The sequence below is a fragment of the Molossus molossus genome, unplaced genomic scaffold, assembly GCF_014108415.1.
Source record: "Molossus molossus isolate mMolMol1 unplaced genomic scaffold, mMolMol1.p scaffold_m16_p_17, whole genome shotgun sequence".
NCBI lineage: Eukaryota > Metazoa > Chordata > Mammalia > Chiroptera > Molossidae > Molossus > Molossus molossus.
In genome coordinates, this window is record NW_023425352.1 from 68,389,936 (window position 1) to 68,407,376 (window position 17,441).

Here is a 17,441-nt window from a genome sequence, read left to right on the forward strand (position 1 = left end):
GCCACAAAGATATACTGGCTAAGTCTAAGGGAATAGTGATCATCTGTCAGTGGAGTTTAATATGTGATCCTTTTGTATGTAAATATGTAAGACCCTTTGTGCCAAACTTCTAAAGCCTGTAACTTCTCGTGTTATTTTCCTTCTTATAAATTATCTTTGAATATTTGCAAATGAAGTGGTTTTTTTAAGTGGCTGTGATAGTTTTTGTGATTTTTTCCCCCCCATAAATTTTGGGTAACCCACAAATTTGCTAAATACAGTTCTTCTGTTGTGCAGATGTTTGGTTCTGAGCATTTGGTTACTGAGGAATATCTCATCGGAATTTGCTTGTTTGCGAAATTTAAGTTAGTGAACAGCAAGAATTCAACAAGATGTGTGAACATTTAAGTTCCACTAGTAAAGGACACCTGTATACCAGGGTTTTTCAGCCTTGGCAATATTGACATTTGAGACCAGACAGCATTTTTTTGTGGAGGACTGTCCTGGACTCTAAGATGCTTAGCAGCCCTGGCCTCCGCCAGCCAGATGCTATCGTGCATCTCCCTCCCCCAGCAGCTGTAACAACCACAGTCCCCAGGCCTCCGGTTACCCTGCGAGCAAGGGGACGGGGCTGTGGAGGCTGGTCCGCTGAGAAGCACTGCTGTATGCCATTGCACGGAGCTAAGTTTATAGACCCTGTGGGACTGGGAGGGATGCAAGGACTGTGACAGCCCACCTGCCACTCTTCATTTCACCAATTGCATGGACATTATTATTAAGGAAGAAAAATACAAACGAGAGAGGAAGAGATTGCCTTTAGAAATTAAGCACAAAAAGGTCATTAATTTTTTACATAAAAAGAGTGTCACATATCGAACCTTATATTGTACCATTTTCTTAGACTTGGGCATATACTGTCCCTTCCATTTGTTGTCCTCTGGAAATCACCAGCAGTGCTGATGGATAGGTTTTCTTAGCACCGGAGAAGCAGTGTCAGATCACCAGCTAGTTCTTCCTTATTGGTTACAATTAAACTTCAGCTAACCCTTCCTTTTGTTACTTTGAAGAGTTGAAATTTTCATCAAGGCAAGAATTTATCAGAGGATGTGCTTTAAGCAGCTCGCTGGATGGGGTTGCCTGTCACTCTGGCCTCTGCTGGTTTGGTCACTGGCCCTGGGAACCCACCGTTCCTCCAGCCAGCAGTGTGTGCAGCGTCCCTCCTCCCGCTCTCCTTCACCTTCCCTGGCGTGCTCACTATTCGTGCATGAGGGGCAGAGAGATACGCGCCTTCTATACGTTACGGTTCTCATTCCCTTTCTGTGAGCTTTTTACTTCTAAGGCACTTACCTGTATTATCGCTTTAATGTATTTCCACTCTTTTGTGAAGTTCACAGTGTCACCTGCATGCGTATTGAAAATAAGGGAATAGAATGGGAGGCCATTGACTTTTTTTAAACTTGTGACACCAATGTCCATTATAGTTCTATGAGTACAGAATTAGTCTGGCTACATGGCTGCACCTTCCAACAGCCTTGGTGTATTGCTGAGACTTTTAGATCTTTACACATTTTTTTAATGCATGCATGGCATTACCTTTCTGAAATATAAATATTCATTTCATTCTATATTTGAAAAGCATTATGTTACTAAATTTATAACTTAGATTTTATTTTCTAAACACATTTTTCTCAGTGGTGTAATTTTCAGTACTTTTATATTGTCAGTGCCCCATCCCAATTAAGTAGTCAATATGTGAACCTGATATATAGTCATTTTGACCAAAACTTTGCCTTCAAGATACTGTGCTGTTTTATGCTATTACTGGCATATTTTTTAGCACAGAAATAGTAATTATAAATAAAGTCTTTGTTGTTGTAGTACTGCTGTTTTGGAGACACTTAGTCACATTGAAATTTTCACTGGACCTTTCGTAGGATTAAGTTCGTGTGTCAAGAACTGCAGAGAGGCTCCCCCTCAGGGTAGCCCGACGAGCAGCAAGAGTTGTGATAAGGAAATGGGACCTTATGAAAGTATTTCTAGTGCAGCTATAATAGTTCAAATAAGAATTGAATTGAGAAGAAAGGAAAAGAGAATTCGTTGTTTTTCTTCTTTGCGTATTGGTGTTTTGGGTAAGGAGGGCAGCAAAAAGCTAAAAGAGCATTGTAATTTGCCTGTTTTTCCTTGCATTATGTAGAACTGTTTTAATCTGTCTTACACTCAGCATAATGGCATGTGATTCTTCTTCCCGTGACAGGAGGTGGAATAAACAGAGACTGCAGGACAAGGAGAAGCATCTGAAGCTTGAAGATGAATCTGAGGAAAGTGATGCCGAGTTTGACGAAGGTTTTAAAGTGCCGGGTTTTCTGTTCAAAAAGCTTTTTAAGTATGTGCCATGTGTTCTTCCCTTCATGCCTGTCATCAAGCCCTTGTGTGCAGATGAGCAGTTGAGGAATTCCACAGTAGTTACCTGTGGGCCCTTAGGGATTTGCAGCAATTTGTTGCAAATACAGATACTGTCAAATGAAATTTTAGCCACATGCTGTTCATTAAAATTAGATGATAATAAATTGACTAAAGTGCGCATTGGGTATGTTTATAAACTGATGAATCTATATGGACCCGTCTTAGCAGACTAAACGCAGCACATTTAGAAGCCGTCTACATTGAGTTATTTTTTTGTTCTTAGTTATTTTCAGGAACCAAACCTCTAATTTCTTGAATCAGATTAATTAACTAAGAAGAATTGTATATTAAAATCAATGTTGGGAAGGTTTTTTAGTTCTATGTGGAATAAAAAAGCTATTTAGATTATTTTCTGAGTGCCCTATATTATACCTAAGGGTGTAATACTTTTGAGCTGATCAAATGTGCATCTAAATATTTTATGTAGATGTTCTAATGTCAGAAAAGAAGATATAGGCACACACCTTCAGGATTAAGTTGCTATTTGAAACTGACTACGTTTCACGTGTGAAGTGCTCCCCACGTTACGAAACCGGCTGCTGTGTGATAGATGCCTGCCGACAGCCTGCACGGCCGGGCGAGCCGTGATGAATGTAGACACTGAGGCACATTCCCAGTCTCATCACTCTTGGGACTTACTTAACAAGGTACTTTAGGAAGGCTTCTTAGATGCACACAGGAAGTTAAACCATTGAATAGCTTCTCTCTCGTATCATGAGTTGTCGTTGGGTACAGGATGCAGACTTCTTTCTCTAGGGCAGTTCTGTTTCTTCTTCCTCAGAGTTCCTGTCAGCCATGCTTTAAGCTTTGGAGGATGTTTATTTAAAAATAGCATGCTTTTTATATTTCATCTCAAAGAGCTTTTATTTATCATTTAAATTTTTCTTGTAGTGTGGGGAAGAAAACAAGAACAGGGAGAGTTTTTTTATCCCACTAAACATATAGGAAAGCTGAATCCTAAAGATGCGAAGTGTCTGGATGGGGTTCCATACCTGGACAGAAGAACTGTAAATAAATTAACATCTGAATCTCTCCAGTAATTCTTGTAGATATTTTACTGCTTGGAGAGGTGGCTACTTTGTTTATTGCTTTTCCCAAATGAAAATTAACTGTGGAAAGGTAAATAAAGACATTTATTGGCAACTCTTTTCATCTTCTCTAAATCGACTGCTTAATTGAGTAACAGGCCAAGTATTATCAGTGTTGTGCTAGCAAAAGGAATACCCAAATTACAGATTAAATTGATTTATCAAAGACAGGATACTTCTGTATGTTTAGCGATTTGGCAAATATCCTCAAGATTCAAATTGAATGTACATTTTTTAAAATAAATTTGAGATTTTCTAGCAAAAGAAATTTCACAGTTAATACAACCAAACTTTGCTTACTAAGATTATATATGATTCAGTGTATGGACTGGTAATTTTATTGTAGTTAATGTAAGCACATTTGCTTGTTTTTTTAAAATTTATCTTAATTGCACATTTCTGGAAAGTTTTTGTCTTTCAGCTCTCAAAAACAGGATTTTAAATATTTCATAAATGTTTCTGTTCCTTTTCTTCTGTGATATGAAAAAAAGTAATAGGATTGATAGTCTCCCATTTTTCTTTTATGATTAAATTTTAGGTAGACCAATTTAATTTTAAACTGTAGATATATATTTTTACTGTATTTACTGCACTCTGTGGAATTAGATTAACAGGGTATTGTACACAAGGGAGTCAGAAGGTACAATTATCCATTTAAGTGCTATTTTCTGCAAGATCGTGTTTAACTTTCAAAATTCTGTTTTGAAAGTTTGCCCAGCAAATGCATTCATCTGTATAATTTAGCAATCGAATGACAAACTACTCTTTTGACCTTACTTTTAGCTACACTAGTAAATGCAATCTTGGGTTAGTATGATAGTGCCAAAATATACCAATTATCTGTGGTTATTTTTTTAATGTTTTATTCTCATGGGAGAAGCAGAGTATAATAATTTCTTTACTATTATACAATAGTTTGTAAATCTTTAACTTTCCCTAATGACCTCCAATGGCAGCCTGAGACCGTGGATAGTACCAAACTTCTCTGTGCAGATCTGAGCTGCCAGCATCACTTCTCTTGTGCTTAGGGGCCATTATGCAGTAGAATACGGGCTACTTGAACACAAGCACTGTGATATCTCAACAGTGGGTGTGATAACTGAGAGAGCACTAAGTGGTTAATGGGCAGGGAGCGTGTACAGCGTGGATCCGCTGGACAGAGGAGTGATTTATGTCTTGGGCAGGACAGAGTGGGAACATTCAAGATGTCATTATGCTGTCCAGAATGGTTGCAGATTTAAAACTTATGAATTGTTTATTTCTGGAATTACTCCTTTAATATTTTTGGACTGTAATTGACTGCAAGTAATTGAAACTGCAGAAAGCGAAACAATGAATGAGGAGTTAGAACTGTACATCGGTTTTCTGGAGAGTTTTTTGAATACATCTTTTTCCAAGCCTCGGATTAGTATATTAGAGCCAGTTCACAACCAGTGTTTATTCTAGATCTGAGCAGAATAATTCAAAATATTCTTGTTGTAGGGACTATTCCTTTGCATTGTTGAATGTTGACTTCTACCACTAGATAGCAGTGGTAGTTGTACCAATCAAAAATGTCTCTGCAGTGTCAGATGTCCCCTAGGGAGCCGAATACCCTTCCTTGAGAACCACTCGGCAGGGTTATTGCTACAGTGGAGTCGGAGGTTCTGGATTCTAGTTCTGCCTTGCTCATTTTTCCTAACAGTGTGACCTTTGGCAAGTTACTTAACCTCTCTGTGCCTTCATTTTCTAACTATGACGTGGGCTGCCATCTCCCTGCAGGGTGGCTTTGAGGCAATACCCCCACCACCTGGCCTGCTGCCCCCCTGGCAGTAGGCTCTGCGCTCCCAAGTCGGTGCCGTTATTCTCTGATTGCACACCACGCTCTAGTAGAGCTTGTCCTTCTTCCCAAATTGAATGATCTTTTATTCATGCTGCACTTTTTATGTTTTGATTTTCAATCCTTTTTTTCCAGGGTGTATAGTCAAAGTGTGTATTATAACTAGCAAACTTAGTAAGCAGCAAAATCCTCATTCAGAGTTTTTCTTATATGATAGATAATAATGGGAACAGCTGGAGTCAAATTTTTGAAATTGATTTGCAAAATATTAGGGGAAAGTTAACTGTGACATAATTACTGAGAATAAGATTAAGTAAAACTAGTTCAACAAGGACTGTGTTCATAATGAGATTTTAGGTAGACATACCATGTAGCAAACAAATACATAGTAAACATTTGGACAGTAAAACAACAAATCATTTTCTTTTAAGGTGGGAGGCTCATTAGTCTTGGTATTTTTCTTGGAGAGAAAAAAATCCTTTGGATTTCATTGTCATTTAACTTCGGTGTTTTTTGCTTCAGATTTTTTTAACTTGGCATATAATCTTTATACTGTTCCATAATGTTAAATCTTTGTTTCACTCTCAAAAATTCTTTTTGCATTATTCCTTTTAAACTTCATTTTTTAGATTAGAAATTTAGTAAACATATCGTTGGGAAAGGAAGATACAAACCTTTCCACCGTTATTGTGGTGGGGGCTGTGTTATTCTCTTTGACCTATACTCCTTACTTCCAGTTTTTAGAGCTTAAATGTTTCTGTATCTGTGAACAAGTCCCTGCGCCAGGTTCTGCTTTAAAATATTAAAAAGCTTTTTTATACTGTTGACTTTTGAAACAACTTCTTCATCTGCTACTAATGTGACAGAGTCATCCCTTATGTATTAATTTTGTGAGGAGCCCTATTATTCAGACTTGTTTATGGCCTTAAAATTGAATTTAATTTTTCTTATAAAAAGGTAATGTGATTATGAAGTGACTTTTCAACAACATATACTATAAATTGGTCTTTTCTGCCCTGCGTTTTGATGCTGTTCATACATTTTTTTAATAGAAAAATTATTGGAACTTAACAAACTAAAAATATTTGAGATTTTTTCCAGAAAGATACTGAATAAAAGGTAATAGGTTTATGCTTATTTACCAAGCTATTTTTAATGTTGTAAAAGAAATAAAATAGTCCCTAATTACCCCATCTATCAGTTTAATTAGAAATGTGTTAACGTTCTGTAAAGAAAAATTTGTGATATTATTCCTAGGTAATCAAAAATGTATGACCTTATAAATATAATGCTCGTGTAAAACACACATCCGGCATGTTTCTCTGACTGGTACTAGAACTTAGCGAAATGATTAATTCATGAGTACTTTCTGTTATGATCTGTTTTATCCACCATTTGCCATTTTCTTTTTCTTGTTGGTGTTTGTTGTTGTAGGTACCAGCAGACAGGTGTTAGGTGGCTGTGGGAATTGCACTGCCAGCAGGCAGGAGGAATTCTGGGAGATGAAATGGGATTGGGCAAGACCATCCAGATAATTGCCTTCTTGGCAGGTCTGAGCTACAGCAAGATCAGAACTCGTGGTTCAAATTACAGGCAAGTGCTCCTCTGCAGACTGTCAGTCTGTGGAGCTCAATTAATATTTTATCAGATGTATTGCTGTGGAGGAGGGTCTTGTGAATTATTGATGACATTTCAATTACAATATTCCTTTAATTCTTTTAGTGGGGGACATCAAAGGAAAATTTTTACGAGACAATGGAGCTGTAGGGCAGGAGAAATTAAACATGTAACACTTTTAATGAATTCCAGGCATTGAGGCTTCATTTTGCAGATGAGCCCCACTAGATGTTCGGGTCAATACAGTTGTCTAAGGTTAGCTTCTACAAATGGATTGTTTACAAACTCAATTATGTTAATATCAATAGTTTACACGATATGGAATTTTAAATGAGACATAATACTTTTAGTTCCATTTATTAAATTTTATATTAAAATATTTGTTTTGGCAGGAGCCCAGGTGAGCATTACAGTAAGTGCAAAGTCTGCTCGTGGGGCAAGCTGGAGCTTTGGAGAAGCATTCTCCCAAATCCCTTTTATAACTGTTATGCACGAGGGCGCTTATAGGCTGTGACTTTCAAATGAAGTGACTTGTCTGCTCACTGTGCTTTCTACCCCCCTCCAAGTCTCGAAGGATTTTATATACATTCTAAGGCCAAAGCCTAAGTGGTGGACTCTCTGAAATGCTAAAATGATAGAAAACTATGTTTAGCTTTTAGTTTTTATTCTCTCTAGGAATTTAAATAAACTATTAAAGCTTTAGTATTTCTGAAAGAATAAGCACTTTAAACTGTTAGTTTTGTATGGTAGGACTGAAATACTTTATCTTAAAATCAGTGCAGTGACTGTTTCCATATTTAAGCTGTAAATTTGCTTTATGTAATCCAGTATTGGTAAGAATAATGCTAGGTAAATTATGTGGGTTATTTAATCTTGAACCCAGTTAATCTGAGAGCTTTTTAGATTTCAGTAGGTTTGTCCAAGGAGTAAATGTGAAGTAGTCACTGGGCGGTTATGTTGTGGAGCCCTAAGCACGCTCTGCACATGCTTTGGAGGCACCGCCGAGACGGCCGCAGCGTGCCTGAACCAGCGGCCGCCGGGAGCCCCGAGCTGCGCAGCCGGTCTGGGCAGACAGGTGTTTCGTAGAGAGCAAATGCACACTGTGGACTGCTGAGTGAGGACTGGACTTTTAATCTCCGTTTAGTGCTTCGTTTGTGTCCTGTACTCTCTCATTGATTCAGCAGATCAGCACTTCTCATGAGGAGTGTTAGAAGTTTTAGAATGTTTTAGAAATATATAAATGTGGGAAAGGGAATAAACATTTGGAAATTTTAAAATACTGAATATTTTGTTGTTATTACAAGGAAGTTGCATTGAAGCAGATGTTTTTTTTCAGATATTAGAATTCTGTTACATTTTGTCTGCAAACGAGTGAAGACAGCTGGGTGGCAAGGGGGTCAGAGTGGAAAATGCGCAGCTAATGTTTTCTGTGGTTGCCATTCAGTTAGCATTTGTGAGAATGCTTTCTCTGTTCTGAATGACCTTTTAGGTGGGCTGGGCTCTGTAACTCTCCTTGGGTGTTTTGCTTGTTTGGTTTTGTTTTGTTTTGTTTTGGATAACTAGAATGCCCTGAGCTACCCCAGATGTTTTCTAGGACTGTCTTTCCTTCCTTGAATGATTTCTGGGGTTTTCTTGTTTCCCATGCCTTTTCTTCGCTTCCTTTCCTGTTCTCGTGAAACGGTACAATCTGGTACTCTGGGCCCAGGAAACCTCAAGTCATCCCTGCAGTGGAGTTTTGATCTAAAACTTAAAACATGCTCTCTCGAGTAGTGACTTTACTAGGAGTAAAGTCAGGGCTAATAATGAGAACAGCTGTCATCAGTTCGCTCTCGATGCTCGAATCCTCTTTTCCATAATGAAGTAGTGTGCGCGTCGGACCGCAGCTCCGGTCGCCTTCACTGACATCGTGTTGGTCCCGCGGCTTCCCAGACTGTGGTGCTGTATCCTCAGCACAACTGGGCTCCGCAATAGGGTGCACCGGGCCCACCTCGTGCCAGCGCGAGCTGTGCGCCAGCTGTGCGCCCGTCCTCCCTGCTGCGTCCTGAAGGAAGGGCAGCGAGCAGCGGGGGCAGGTCGGGTGCAGCGAGCTGCGAGGTGCTGGAGCGGCCCTTGTCTCCTTGCTGCGCGAGTTTCCCCTGAACGGCTACAAGCCGCGCCTTTGGGGCTGCGACCCGAGATGATCTCTCTGAGTTTGCAAGGCCCATGGTCATTGAAAGTGTGAATCTGGGCTACCAAGAAGAGACTGTGGTAAAGGAAGGGTTTTTGTTGTTTTTTAACGTGTTTTGTATGTCTATTTGTTTTTAAGAAGGAGAAGCATATTGCATGTGCTTAATAAAAGCCTGTGTTGGCTGCAGTGTTCCCAGTTCATAATGTACATACTGTCTTATTTTCACTTGGCCATTCATATGATGCTAGACACCCCTCAGATGTGACAGAGAGGAAATAAAGTATTTATCTTTCAAACCTCAATTAATAGCTTAAAGTTTTGTATATCATTTAGTAAATTTCTAATGACAAATAAATGGCCTAAAAAAGTTAATAAACTTTCAAAGGCAAATATTTTACTTTGTAATTTCTGGTAAGTTCTAGCAGATTTCCATCCTGCGGGTTGAAATACTCGACGCTGGCACTATTGGCTTGTCCTACATTTGTTAGGTGATCGATGGTAAAGATGAAAGGAAGTGTAGCAGCTTGGTAATTGATGCTGATCACGCTGGTACATTCAGCTAGTTCTAATGGTTACCTCACCAGTACTGAGGCTGCCAAGGTGGTTCAGAGATGTGACTGAATGGATTGGGGTGCCTGTCTGTGGCTCGGGAACAAGTAGGTATTATTGCTCCTAGACGTCCACTTGGCCTAAAAACTTCCACGTCCTTCTGATAAAGGGAGAATGGCAGGAATTAAAGGGCGTAATAATGCCAGATAGATGGTAAGCCAGAATAAAACATTGGCTTTAAGTGACAAAATGTGAGTCAATATTGTAGCACTTTGCAGAAAGAGAAAAAATTATGAAGAACCTTAAAAAAGTATATTGTGTGTTTATGCTTAATAGAAAGTGAGTTTGTTTTTAACTATTTTTGACAGGTTTTGATTGGTTGTTTCCTAATCCCTGCTAAGTACACATTGATGATAACTTCTCTGATCTCCTTGGAGGATGTAAGCTGGTGCACTGAAGGCTTTTAGGAAGGACTGTTGTTGGAAGGGCCCAGGGCCCAGTCACACTCTCCCGGGGAGCCTGCACGGAACCCGTCTTGGTGAGAAGCCGAGAAATTTGGGGGAACTCTGCAGGAAGGGTCGGGGTCTGCTGCAGCCTGTGGCTTCTGTAGCCCCACCCTTCGTGGAGCAGAGGACCAGGCAGTGACGAGCTGGAGGCCGGAGGGCTGTGGAGGCAGGGGGACACCGCCCCGCTGGAGGGTGAGAGTGAGCCTTGTTTAGTTAGGGCTGGTTTTCTGTAGCCCCACCCTTCGTGGAGCAGAGGACCAGGCAGTGACGAGCTGGAGGCTGGAGGGCCGTGGAGGCAGGGGGACACCGCCCCGCTGGAGGGTGAGAGTGAGCCTTGTTTAGTTAGGGCTGGTTTTCTGTAGCCCCACCCTTCGTGGAGCAGAGGACCAGGCAGTGACGAGCTGGAGGCTGGAGGGCCGTGGAGGCAGGGGGACACTGCCCTGCTGGAGGGTGGGAGTGAGCCTTGTTTAGTTAGGCTGGTTTTCTGTAGAACTACAGGTATTTTTTAGTTTTGCAGAAGATTGTTTTTAATATTTCAAGCACTGTGTGACTTACTCTAATTTATATCTTTTTTTAAGTTTGGGTATCATTTACTGAACTGTAGCAAGAAAATAAAAATCACCCAGGATCTTCCAACCCAGAAATGATTTCTTTTAACATTTCAATATATTTTCTTCCAGCCTTTGAAAAATGTTTTCATTTAGTAAAGCCCGTGTTCATGAATCACCTCCTGTGATGCCGGCACTGAGACCACTTGAAGGCAGGTGCTCTGCCGTCCAGCGGCAGGCACACGAGGGAGGGCGGGTGACGGCCGCGCAGGGTCGCAGCCGTGTGGCCGCACCGCGGAGGGGTCCTGAGCCGAAGGGACGGGGAGATGCCCTGGAAGAAGCCTGGGTCTGAAGGACGGAGAGACAGAGGCTAGATGAAAGGGCGGGAAGGGACAGCAGGGGGTGAGAGGCCGGGCGTGCTCCCTGCGGACCCGAGCCAGCTGGCGGGCGGAGTCCTGCCTCTGCGTGCTGGGCGGGGCAGGGCCAGGTGAGGCGGCGAGCTGGGCCTGCTCAGATCCTGTGGTCTCCTAGGCCCGAGAGGTGGCGAGACTGCCCCCAGAACAACAGGCAAGCATTAGAAGGCTTTTTTAAGCAAAGGGTCGAAGCATTCAGAGTTTGCTTTTTCAGAATGATCATGCCAGTACTCAGTAGGAGTTGATAGTGGCCAGGACTGAGTATCAGTAGTGTAGATGGAGAGACAGGTTGGCTTTGAGAGGGATTTGGGAGCCAGATGCGACGTGAACTCTGTAGGCTCGATGTGGTGGAGAACAGGAGGCCCGACCAAGGAGGAGGCTGGGTTTCTTGGGTGGGCACCCGGAGGACATGTGGCGGTCGTTTCCTGTGGACCAGGCGTGGGGAGGATGCTGTGGGGCCTCTGCGTGGAGACACAGCTCAGTTAGACATCTGAGCACGCAGTACTTCGACGTTCAGGGAGATCCGGGCTGCAGTCCTGGATTTGGCGGTGTCAGTGCAGAGGGAACAGTGAGACTCAGAAAGAGTGAGATCACATGGGGAAGATGTGCAGCGTGTGTCTAACTTGAGATCGTTGACACCATGTTGGGCAGAAACGTGGATGGGGAGAAGGACAGTTTGAAAACTGCTGGGACTGCTCCAGAATAAGGGGGAGGTAGGCTGTGGGGCTGGGCAGAGTCCTCAGACAGCATGAGCCGCGTGAATCTAGAGCTAAGAGATCCCTGCAGCACGACTTGCTTAATACTCACTTAAGCACTTGCTGTACCCAGCTCCCTGCAGGACTGCAGACTGGGCAGCCACAGCATTGGGAGTGTGCTGTGGTGGCACATGGGCTCACAGCCAGGCAGAGGACTGGACTCAGACCCAGAGAGGGGACACCGTTCCAATGTAACAGGGCGAGAGGACAGGATGGTGTAGACTCAGTCAGGTACCTGTGGTGTACAGGCATCAGGACATTTTGACTGTAAGTAAATAAAACTTGGTCTCAGATTGAGTTGAATTCATGGTGTGTGTCTAGACCTAGAAACCTATGGGAGTGGGCTGCAGTGAAGCCTGATCAGTAGGTCAGGGAAGTCGTCAGGGACCCGGCACTCACATCTTCTCCCGAGGCCAGTTCTCCTCGTGGGCACAAGATCTTGCCTGGTAGCCGACCTGCCCCGTGGCCATTGGGCCGTCTCCTTGTGCAGTGCAGCAGGAGACTGTGCGCGAGACCTGCCCCGTGGCCATTGGGCCGTCTCCTTGTGCAGTGCAGCAGGAGACTGTGCGCGAGACCTGCCCCGTGGCCATTGGGCCGTCTCCTTGTGCAGTGCAGCAGGAGACTGTGCCCGAGACCTGCCCCGTGGCCGTTGGGCCGTCTCCTTGTGCAGTGCAGCAGGAGACTGTGCCCGAGACGGTGCCGCAGCTCCTTGTCCACGGGGTGTATTCCAAGTCCCCCAGTGTACATGTGAACCTGGAATAGCACCCAACCCATATATGCTGTTTTTCCTATGCACACATACCTATGATAACGTTTAATGTATAAATTAGGTACAGTAAGCAATTAACAACTAATAACATAGAATAATTGTAGCAGCATACTGGAATAACAGTTGTGTGCAGGTGGCCCCTCACTCAGAATGTTGTACTGTTCCTTTCTCTCGTGATGATGTGGGACACACCGTGTGTACGTGATGAGGTGGAATGAGGTGAGTGGCATAGGCGTTGTGACACAGCGTGAGGCTACTGTCAGGGTTACGGGGACACGAGTTGCGGTGCCACGACCATCGCTCTGGTAACCCAGGCTGCTGCTAGGTGACCAGTGGTGGGGAGTGTAGACAGCGCGATACACTTGACAGGGACGATGCTTAGATGAAGCTGGACTGTCTGGTTTATTACATTACTCAGAACAGGGTGCAATTTTAAAATGATGAATTGTTTATTTCTGGAATTTTCCATTTAATACTTTGGACTGAGTGTGGAAAGTGAAACTGCAGCTGAGGGGGACTTGTCAGCCCTTCTCTGCACAGGTGCGGAGTCTCCCCAGGCCCCTTCGAGACTGCGAGCCTGCGGGGATGGAGCGCGGGCAGCCTGTGGGGCCTGGTCCTGCCTCTCCCCTCTTCAGGTAGCCGGGCAGCGGGGGTGCGTTCCTGGCAGAGCTGGACAAGGGCGTGTTGGCACAGTGGTCGTGGCCAGTCTCTCGGCTTCCTGGGTGCAAGTGGATCGGGGTGATTCCATAAATAAATTTTTGTTGTTAATCTTCACCTGAGGATATTTTTTTCATTGATTTTTAGTGAGAGTGGAAGGGAGGGAGACAGAGAGAGAGAGAGAGAGAGAGAGAGACATCGATTGGTTGCCTCCCACATGCAGGATGAACCTGCAACCCAGGTATGTGCCCTTGACCAGAAATGGAAACCATGACCCTTTGGTGCACAGGCTGATGCTCTAACCACGGAGCCACATCGGCCAGGGCTAATTTTGTTTTTTAAGACTTATTCTGAGCCTCTTTCCAGGTTTTTAAATATTCTTCAAAAAAATATTAATGGTTACTTGATATTTCATCTTACTTAGCAAGCACTTATAGTATTTATTGTATGGTACTATAGGAAGCACTTTACAGATATTGACAGATTTAATCTTTATATGACCCTATATAACCAGTACTATTACTATTTCTACTTTAGGATGAGAAACTGAGGTTCAGAGACATTAACTAACGTGCCCGAGATCACAGAGCTGGTGTGTATGAGCTGGGGTTCAGACCAGGCAGCTCCTAACCACGGGCATGTGCCGTATGAAGGGCTGGTGTGGTTCATTCAGCCCTTCTCTCCTCTGTGTGTGTTTAAGTAGAAACAGGAAGTAAGCAGGAGAAACAGGCCCAGTTTCTGCAGCGTGAGGGATGCGGCAGTGCGGGCGGAGGGACGTTTAGGAGAGCAGGCTGCTGCCCTCAGGACACTCTTGTCTGGGCATCACTGTCCCCTGGTTGTCATGTCGCCTGCACACGTGCGTCCCAGCCTCCGACCGGAGCATTCCTTCCCGCCTGTTTCCCAGGGCCCTGAGCGTGGCTGGGATTCTGTGGGTGACAGTAAGGGCCGAACACATGGACGGTGCTCATGTTCACTCAGAGATACTTTGCAGAATACCGTCACTAATCTGCAATAGAGGAGGAGAGAAAAGTATTTTTATTACATAATTTTTGTTTGATTTTCGTTTACTTCAGATGTTATCTTTTAATATCCTAGCTGGTGTTTTCTCGTAAACCTTGCATTCAATTGAATGGAACTGTAGAGATTTCACTTACTGGTTTTAACCTCAATAGCTTTTTCTTTAGAGAAAATAGCAATAAATTTCGTTAGAATTTTCTTTTTTGAACTGTTAAGTTTTATTGTTTTGTTTTTTTTTAAATTTTGTGGCAGTTGATTATGTGCTGTCATTTATGGTTGTATTTTCTTCTTGGACATTTTCGGTGCAGGTTTGAGGGGTTGGGTCCGACCATCATTGTCTGCCCAACGACAGTGATGCATCAGTGGGTGAAGGAATTTCACACGTGGTGGCCTCCATTCAGAGTGGCGATTCTACACGAAACTGGCTCCTGTGCCCACAGAAAGGTAACGTCTTCCAGCCTTTGTGTTCGTTTCTTCTTAAAGCCCTTCATTTTTCATACTTCTTTTTCTTTGATCTGTGTATATCTCAGATGTATGTTTCCCTTCATGCAGTTAAACTGTTACTGATTTGATTTAGAGCTCTGTATTTTGAAAACAATCATGTATGTAGGCTTAGTGTTCTAGTTCCTAGTGGTGCTGAGACATGTTTGCTGCCATGGAGGCGGCGGGGCGGCACTCAGCCGAGCACACTGGGGGCTGCGTCGGCCCCGGAGCACCCTCTGGCGGGTGGGGGCATTAGCAGCCTCTGGCAGTTTAGGAAGATGAGTACAAAATGTCATTTTTACTTTTAATTGGTAAATGCATTTGTTAATATGCTTTTAAAACATGTTTTTAACTAACAAAAGAACAACCTGCCGTTTTGAGAATTTTACAGTTTGCATTGTTGCTTTTTAATTAAGTTGTTTTTTGTTCTCTGAATCCTTGATCATCATATAACTCTAATCACTGTATTTTGGTAGTATTTCCTCACTTATTCAGAGTTTTAGCCACATCATCTAAAAGGAGGTTTATGTGTGCTCCTATGGGTGTATAGGTATGTTGTGTTCTGTTGTTGTTGAATCATCACCTGAGGATATTTTTAAATTTTTGTTGTTGTTGTTGTTAGGGAGAACGGGGGAGAGAGAGAGAGAGAGAGAAAGAGACTGATGTGAGAGAGATATATCAATGCACCCCAACCAGAGCTGAGGATAGAACATGCAACCCAAGTATGTGCCCTTGACCAGGAATAGAACCCATGACCCTTCAGTGCGAGGGCCGATGCTCTGACCATTGAGCAATGCAGCCAGGCCTGTGTTATGCCTTTTTTATCCTCATCTGTCTCACCATCTAGACTGTAAGCTCTGTAGAAGAGGGACTGTGTGTTCCTCGTTTTGTATCCCAAGTGCTCTATGAGCATTTGCTGAATAATCACATATTTTCACTGTTGGGTTTGCAGGTTGTTTTATTGACAAGAAGGGGCCGTTTATTTAGTTCTTTCTTTCCTGAGCCTTTGGAGCTCTTGAGTGAGCTCCTTGTGCCCCATGGACCAGCTGGTGACTGTTGGCCTTGCTGAGCAAGCCCCGGACCCCAGTGTCTGTTGTTTCCCAGTCCTCTGGTCTTCCCAATTCCCATCTTGTTTGTGATTATGAATGAGCAGAACTTTGGGTAGAAGTGGATCAGTAACGTCCCTGGTTTGGTAGCTCAGGTTCGATGAGATGGAATCTTGCTTACACTAGCTTTTATTAAAATCAACTGACTTTGCTTTGAATTTTAAATGATAAATTGAAAACAAACTGAGTTACAATATAACACTGTGATAAAAAAAAAAGCGATTTTTAGCAGCATGGAAATACCAGTTTAGATTGTTTTTCTAGTCAAAATAAATCGTAACCTTCCTGTCATCGCTCTTGTAATCATTTTTGTTCCTTTTTTCACTTTCATTGTCTTTTGATATCTCAGTGTTTTGTATCGCAAAATTCTGTGCAAGGATTCATTAGTTGATACTCATCTTTAAAAGGCAGTTTTTTTAATCTATTCATCTTTATGCTTTTCTTTGGGCTAGTAAAGTGCATGTATTTCACACCTTCACCAGGATCATGTCTCACCTGCATTTCCTCGGAGTTATAACCTGGAGAACCACCTTCATGTAGGCGAAATGCATGGACTCATGAGTGGAAGTAGAATGGACATTGGTCAGTGTTTCTTGGTAATGCTTCCTTCCTTCACTTGTTCAGAGGGCGAAACCTTGCGAAGAGACATTTCCCTCTGTCCACAGCGGTCCCACCTCCGAGGCTGTTTGCACACACAGACACGCATACGTACGCTTGTTCACAACTTTTTCAGTGCTTTACTGCTCACCAAGGACTTTAACTTGAAGTTTCTTACTTGTTTTTGAGGAAAAACAGTAGACTTGTATTTTTACTCTGACCCTTAACTCTTTCTCCTATTCCTTTCTATTGCAAAATAGCTCAGATCTCTAAAGATGTAATCTGTCAAGTGAAAGATCAAAATGATGTTTTCTTGCATCTTTTGAATCATGCTCTCGACTTAGAAACACAGTTTATTATTTATTATGAATGCTAATATTTTGCTATTTGTGATGATGACACATCAAAAATGTGTTAATTCCTGGCCCAGGCCTTGTTAGTAACACTTCCAAGATCAGAACTCTGGCTTCTGGACTCCAGCATCCAGGTGGTCTTCGATCCCTCTGCTCTATCCTTTACACGAGTGTGCACAGATCTTTGCCGCCCTGTGCATACCTGTTGGCTTATAGGTATGTTCAATTCAATAGAGTTCGTTTATTAATAATATTTCAAATACTTTGTTAATGCCTGTCTGGCTTCTAACCCGGCATCTATTGTCTGACCTCCTTTTCCTCCATTTGGCTAAGATCCCTCTTCTCCACGGGGGAGCGCTTTCTGCCCCAGCTGCCCTGTCTGCATGTAGCCGTGTGCTCTCTGGCAGAGGGGCGGGCATTCGGTGCTGGGAGAGTAGGGGAGAGAAGAGAATTTCTCTTTAAAAGTACTTGGAAGAGTGATGATGCCAGAGTTATTCTGTTTATAATTCAAACAGATTATCTTTATTTTTGCAATGGTTTGTTGTAGTTGGTATG

The 17,441-nt window shown here is 42.8% G+C and overlaps 1 protein-coding gene across 2 annotated transcripts in view; it reads left to right on the top strand.

The window, feature by feature from the left end:
- ERCC6 (ERCC excision repair 6, chromatin remodeling factor) overlaps positions 1-17,441 on the top strand; it is an 80,308-nt gene that overhangs the window by 34,916 nt on the left and 27,951 nt on the right. For both annotated transcript variants that reach the window (XM_036265419.1, XM_036265420.1), the window contains 3 exons: positions 2,234-2,362; positions 6,784-6,942; positions 14,656-14,791. In XM_036265419.1, the coding sequence (XP_036121312.1) occupies positions 2,234-2,362; positions 6,784-6,942; positions 14,656-14,791 (424 nt within the window). The remainder of the gene's footprint in view (positions 1-2,233; positions 2,363-6,783; positions 6,943-14,655; positions 14,792-17,441) is intronic.